At 39.5% G+C, this 6,984-nt stretch overlaps 1 protein-coding gene and 1 non-coding gene across 5 annotated transcripts; both read left to right on the top strand.

The window, feature by feature from the left end:
- Positions 1-1,692: 1,692 nt before the first annotated feature.
- Positions 1,693-6,710, top strand: LOC110947965 (PRELI domain-containing protein 1, mitochondrial-like). Of its 4 annotated transcripts, none has more exons than XM_051944272.1 (7): positions 1,693-1,945; positions 2,795-2,810; positions 2,924-3,045; positions 3,564-3,789; positions 3,860-3,973; positions 4,083-4,161; positions 6,293-6,710. In XM_051944272.1, the coding sequence occupies exons 3-7, from the start codon at positions 2,978-2,980 to the stop codon at positions 6,298-6,300; spliced, it is 495 nt and encodes a 164-aa protein (XP_051800232.1). In that variant the 5' UTR covers positions 1,693-1,945; positions 2,795-2,810; positions 2,924-2,977; the 3' UTR covers positions 6,301-6,710. The 4 variants fall into 4 exon arrangements, with proteins under 4 accessions (XP_051800232.1, XP_051800231.1, XP_051800229.1 ...); XM_051944269.1 differs by having other exon boundaries at positions 1,696-1,945; positions 2,924-3,028; XM_051944271.1 differs by lacking the exon at positions 2,795-2,810 and having other exon boundaries at positions 1,694-1,945.
- On the top strand, positions 2,487-2,558 carry trnag-ucc (transfer RNA glycine (anticodon UCC)). Its single transcript has one exon. It is a non-coding gene; the product is annotated as a tRNA-Gly (tRNA).
- Positions 6,711-6,984: the final 274 nt, after the last annotated feature.

A 6,984-nucleotide genomic window follows, 5' to 3' on the forward strand; every position in this document is an offset into this window, starting at 1 on the left:
AAAAGTTTGATTTTACAGATTTTCTACATTTGGTTATATTAAAGAACATGTAAAATAAAATTACAGAATTATTACTATATTATTGCTGACAGATTATTAATAAAATAATACTGATTCATAAAAAAGTAAAAATTTAAAAAAAAATCAACATTCAAACTCTGTTTTTCTTTTTAAAAATCCTGAGTTTGACAATAAAATGATGATCTTTTACTGCCGTACATTTGTGAGTATTTGAAAGATAATTAATTAGATTTTCAACTGAAAAATACTTTCCTTGTTTCATAGGTTCTAACTGCTTACGTAAATTACAGGGGAAAAAACTATTTACATGTTAATTGTAAAAAAATGTATAATAAATAAATTTTACAAATACTGTCTTGTCCTTTTACATTGTTTGCTGCACAAATTACAGATATGTCACTATTTAAAATAACATTTCTGTACATTAAAGGCTGTAACTGGCATATTATATATACACACACACACACACACACACACACACACACACACACATATACATATATACATACATACATATTTTTTTTCTCTCAATTCACACGTTAGCGGGAACAAAAGAAAACAAACACATGTCTATGAAATAGTTGTAAATGGTAAACTACAACAAGACCTATTTTGCAGGTTTCACCTGTGAAACAAAAGATAGATTAGAAAAAAAGACAGATAGATTAAATAGATTAAAAGAAAAATAGAATTATTCACATGTTAATCATTAAAAAGGCCACAACTTTTAAAAAAAAATCTGTTCTTTCACATTGTCATATCATAAAATTACACTATTTCCATTCAAAAGAGCAAAAAGAGTCAACATATCAAATAAAAATTCTGAAAAATGATTAATTATTGAAAAATTGCGAATATATTATGAAACTACTGCATTTCAGATGATCTCTGTTTTGTTAAATTACAGAAAACATGAGGAAAAGTATTTATTCACATGTTAACAGGAGCAAAAAAAAGAAAGAAAGAAAATCTGTAAAAAAAAAAACAAACAAACCCAAAAACATCCAAACTTTGTATTTTTACTAAAAACTGTCTTATTATTTGATAAATATGCTCTTCTTTGTCATCACTTTGATGAAAAAATGGAAAATAAAAGTTTTGGAGGCATTTTATTTTTCTTTTAAATGAACAAATAACTGAGGGAACACTCACTGCGAACGATCCCTGGAAATAAAAGTAAACTGATTTTATGGGACCCAGAACTTCCTCATTGTTCGTAGAAAAATCTGAAATGCATAAAAATAAGCTGCACATCTAAAATCTCAGTATAACTTAAAGAAATAAACACATGGGACAGAAGTATTTCACAGTATTAACGAGAAAATGTGACCGTAGTGCAACGTTTTTAGCATGTAGTAGTTTTAACACTTTATTTTATCGCCTGGTTTAGATTTAAAACCTGAAAAAGCAAATTAAAGGAGCTGAAAAGTACATTTTAATAAGTTCTAATGTAAACCGATCAGCATTAATGAGTTAGTTTCCTGCAGAAATGTGACAAAAAAAACTGTAAATCCACCTTAAATACAGACACATAACTTAATTATTTCTGCTGGTTAGCAGCAGAATTAGTGCAGAAAAATCTACATTTTTTAAATCTAATTTACCTGCATTTAGCAGCTTCATGTAGTGAAACTTCGCTCTACAAATGCACACGAGTTAAAAAGCAGTTCAGAAATGGCTCACTTGAGTTTTACCTGCAGGATGCAAGATGGAAAAGTTCCACGAACTCCGCTAAAACACAAACACAACGCGGTTCAATCCCGTCATCTAGCGGAGGACGGCGGCCTGTACAGCTCACAGACCGGCTTTCTTCTCTCTCTGCGGCGGAACGAACCGCGGACTGAGCCGCTGCGGGGTTTGAACCCGATGCCGCGTCTCCTGCCTCCTCCTCCGGGCTTTGACACCGAGGTCTCCCCGCTCGAAGGTACGTTAGCTCTGCGTCCAGCAGCAGCTGTTAGCCAGCTAGCTGCTAGTGTTAGCGGCTACATATGCCAACTGCTGTGTTAGCGGATAAACATGCTAACTGCTAGTGTTAGCAGCTACAGACGCTAGCAACATCAGCAGCTGGCCGCAGAGCAGGAAGCTAGCAGCCGCTCCGAGCTTCCTGCTCTGCGGCCAGTTGCTGGTGTTAACGGCTACTGATGTTAGCAGCGGCTGTTCGGGATAAGAAACTCTACATCCAGCCGGTTGGCGTGGATAAAAGCCCGCGGAGTGAACCGAGCGAAGCGACGAAGCGCGGCTAGCTCAGCTCAGCTTGGTAGCCGGGCAACGCTATCTATGCTAGCTGCTAGCTGTAGCCACAAAATCAGCACCGTTTACCGCAAATCATCAGCTTCTGGTGGATTTGGATGTAATACCGCACTTGAAGCTAAATTAAATATCAATGAAGCCTTTGAAAACACGACATAACCGGGTTTATTATATTGTTCTGTATAAAAATACACGGTATTCCCTGTGTTTTATCAGCGTTGGTGGTATAGTGGTTAGCATAGCTGCCTTCCAAGCAGTTGACCCGGGTTCGATTCCCGGCCAACGCAAAATTATCTTTTGGCAGCAACATTTCTGTATCAATACGATTTATTATTTAAGGGTTATTTATATTGTTACTTATTGTAATAAACGAGTACTTTTATGTGCACAAACTACAAATTAAAAATGAAAGGCGTCTGGAAGTAAAAGTAAAGGACAAACTGACTTTTCGCAATCATGTCTTTGTGTCATTTTAAGCTAGTCAGTTAAATTTTTTCTTTTTATTTCCATGTCTATCTGAAAGAACTCTGGGGGTAAAGGTAAATAGAGTATTCCTGTGTTTAGTTAAAACAATACGCTGACTGTTTGAGGTTTTGGACGGTTTAAAGCAAGTGAAAGGAGAAAAACATTGTGTTTTGTTTTGTGGCTGCAGCCGACAGAGAACTATGGGTCGGTACTTCCACAGCGAGGTCCACATCCAGAGTCCATGGCAGCAGGTGCTGGCAGCCTTCTGGCAGCGATACCCCAACCCCTACAGGTAACCAACCCCTACAGGTAACCAACCCTTAAAGGTACCCAACTCCTACAGGTAATTTCATGAGTCTTAAATTAGAGAAAAAGTCAAATATGTTTGGACTCAACATGTTGGATACTCTACAGCTGTTAGAGACAGAAAAAATAAATAAAATGACTCCACATCCGAGGAAACACTGTCTGCAGTTCAGCTGAAAATCACAGAATTTCTTTGTAGAGTCGATCAGAGTTTTTCGTTTTTCACAGAATAGGTTTACTGCAAACAGTTCGTTTTTAAAAATGAAATAAATAACATGAAGTGATTTGGTTGGAAAAATCCTGATTTTTAGCTCAAATATGTTTAATTCCAAGGATTCAACTTGTGCACGATGCATTCAAAGATCGTTGGAAAGTTGACGGCTTATTAATTTTTTAATTTTTTTATATAAATATGTGCGAGTTTGTATTTTTACAGTTTGTGTTTGTGCAGTTTCATTTTATGATAAAAGGTGTAATTTAAAAGGTTAAAGGTTCCAGACTTTCTAATAATTTCGTCTCAGCGGCCACGTTCTGACCGAGGACGTCCTCTACCGCGAGGTCACCCCCAGCAACCACCTGTTGTCACGACGACTGCTGACAAAGACCAATCGACTGCCGGGCTGGGCGGAGCGTGTCTTCCCTGCCCACCTGTCGCGGGCCGTCTACGTCCTGGAGGACTCCATCGTGGACCCTGCCGCCAACACGCTGACCACCAAGACCTGGAACCTGAACCACAACACGCTGATGGTGAACAGAGACGCACCATCCAAGCCCCGCCCCTCATGATGGACCTTACCGTGGTTTTGTGTCTCCCCAGACGGTGGTGGAGCGCTGCCTGTTCGAGGAGGACCGCAGTCGGCCGTCCTGGACCCGGCTGAGGAGGGAGGCGTGGATCTGCTCGGCGGTCTACGGCTTGGCTCGGCCCATCCAGGTGATGATCCAGAGTTTCTGGAGATTTAAATAAACTTTATTTGAAGAAAACTGTGCTACCTAATGTTGATGCTACAGCATGTGATTTTTTCTGTCTGTTTCTGCACCAGGAGTTTGGTCTCGCCAGGTTCAAAAGCAACCAAGCTAAAGCCATGAGGGGGCTGGAGTTTGCTCTGTCCAGGATACAGAGTAAGAAACACTTTTATTCTGTTTAAGAAAACCTGGAGATACCATAGGGAAAACCTGCAGGAGTATTTTGTTTTAATGACTAAAAAAAATACACATTAAGGATTGGTTTCGTTTGTCTTACGGGCGTTAATCAGATTCATACAAACACCATAAAATGTCCAAAATGACTCAAAATGTATGTAAATTACTCTAAATTTGTCCAAAAGGACCAAAATTGTCCAGAATTTTTATAAACATCTTGCAAGAACCTCAAGACATTTCACTCAAAATTGTCCAAGATGCCTAAAATGTATTGAAAGCAACTCAAAACTGGTTTGAAATGAAGCAAAAATATGTCAAAAATTAGTCTAAAATCAGAATGTTTGTAAAATTGTCTCAAATGACAAGAAATTAGTCCCAAAGTATCAGAGAGCTTCTAGTAATTTGACATTTCCAATATCATGACGTGAAACACGGTGGTGGCAGCATCATGATGAAGCACGGTGGTGGCAGCATCATGATGAAGCACGGTGGTGGCAGCATCATGATGTGAAACATGGTGGTGGCACCATCATGATGTGAAGCACGGTGGTGACAGCATCATAATATAAAGCATGGTGGTGGCAGCATCATGATGTGAAACATGGTGGTGACAGCATCATTATGAAGCATGGTAGTGGCAGCATCATGATGTGAAACATGGTGGTGGCACCATCATGATGTGAAGCACGGTGGTGACAGCATCATTATGAAGCATGGTAGTGGCAGCATCATAATATGAAGCATGGTGGTGGCAGCATCATGATGAGAAGCATGGTGGTGGCAGCATCATGATTTGAAGCATGGTGGTGGCAGCATCATGATGAAGCATGGTGGTGGCAGCATCATGATGAAGCACGGTGGTGGCAGCATCATGATGTGAAGCATGGTGGTGGCAGCATCAAATGAAGCACGGTGGTGGCAGCATCATGATGTGAAGCATGGTGGTGGCAGCATCATGATGTGAAGCACGGTGGTGGCAGCATCATGATGTGAAGCACGGTGGTGGCAGCATCATGATGAGAAGCATGGTGGTGGCAGCATCATGATGTGAAGCATGGTGGTGGCACCATCATAATATGAAGCACGGTGGTGGCAGCATCATGATATGAAGCACGGTGGTGACAGCATCATAATATGAAGCACGGTGGTGGCAGCATCATGAGATGAAGCATGGTGGAGGCAGCATCATGATGTGAAGCACGGTGGTGGCAGCATCATGATGTGAAGCACGGTGGTGGCAGCATCATGATGTGAAGCACGGTGGTGGCAGCATCATAATGTGAAGCATGGTGGTGGCAGCATCATGATGAAACATGGTGGTTGCAGCATCATAATATGAAGCATGGTGGTGGCAGCATCATGATGAGAAGCATGGTGGAGGCAGCATCATGATGAAACATGGTGGTGGCAGCATCATGACATGAAGCACGGTGGTGGCAGCATCAAATGAAGCGCGGTGGTGACAGCATCATGATGAAGCATGGTGGAGGCAGCATCATGACATGAAGCACGGTGGTGGCAGCATCAAATGAAGCACGGTGGTGACAGCATCATAATATGAAGCACGGTGGTGACAGCATCATAATATGAAGCACGGTGGTGGCAGCATCATGATGTGAAGTATGGTGGTGGTGGTATCAGGTTGTGCAGCATTCTTTTTTTTAAAATCAGAAATTTGTCAAATGACATTATAATTTTCTAAAATTACATAAATTGTCCTGAATTCTCATAATTGGCCCAAAGTTACTTATAAGTTGTTCAAAAAGACATAAAAATAGTCCAAATTACTTAAACATTGGAAAAAAAACAAAGATAAAAACAAAGATTAAAAAAAATGTTCAGAATGACTCAAATTTGGTCTTTTTCTCTTTAGATAACGACACGTGGAGTAAATGGAGCTTAAATGTCTTTTTTTGTCTGTCAAAATGGGCCAAATGATGTGAAAATTGATAGAATGTTAATGAAAATTCTCACCAAAGTTTCTCTCAAATTGTTACATGAAAATAGTGAACGTGTTTGTTCTCTTTGCCTTTCATTGGTTTTGTGTTTATTTTCGTGATAGTTTTATTTATTTTTATTTTTTTAAAACAACTTTTTTTAAATCTCCCAGACAGGTGAGGTCACTCCTCATCTCTGCAGCAACCATGGTGCATCATTGGAGAAGCCATTCCTACCACACCACAGGCCACGCCCACATCCACAGAGAAACCTGCCTTCCAGCACCGAGGGGGGCGGGGCATCCCATCAACCTCATCTATGATTGGTCGGCATGCAAATCAACGTGAAGACTTCGTCATTACGTTTTACAATATTTTTATACAAACGATGCTTTTACTTTGAAGCTGATCTTCTTATCACGTTTTTCACTGTTGAATTAATTTCTGTGTTTTCATCTCATTTGTGGCCTCATCAGGAAGTTAATGGGAATAATTTCATTGTTTTAGTTTTTAATTATCTTGAAAGAACTTCTGTAAAGATGCATGTTTCATATTCTGCTGCTCAGATTAAACTTTAAATTCATGATTCAACAGATGACATCGAGTTTTATTATGTTCACATGTCTTGAAATAAAGTATAGTCCCACTGATCAGGAGGTGTAGAAGGAGTCATTGTTCCACTAATCAGGAGGTCAAGGAGTCATAGTACCACTACCTCACACATTTTGAATAATTTTGGGCATTTTTCGTCTTTTTTCACAATTTATAAATCATTTTGGGATTTTTTAGTCATTTTGCATAAATTGTGAGTCATTTTGCACCAATTTTGAATCGGTTTGCACAAGTTTTCAGCCATTTTACACTA

This window comes from Acanthochromis polyacanthus, chromosome 24 (genome assembly GCF_021347895.1).
Source record: "Acanthochromis polyacanthus isolate Apoly-LR-REF ecotype Palm Island chromosome 24, KAUST_Apoly_ChrSc, whole genome shotgun sequence".
Taxonomy (NCBI): Eukaryota; Metazoa; Chordata; class Actinopteri; family Pomacentridae; genus Acanthochromis; species Acanthochromis polyacanthus.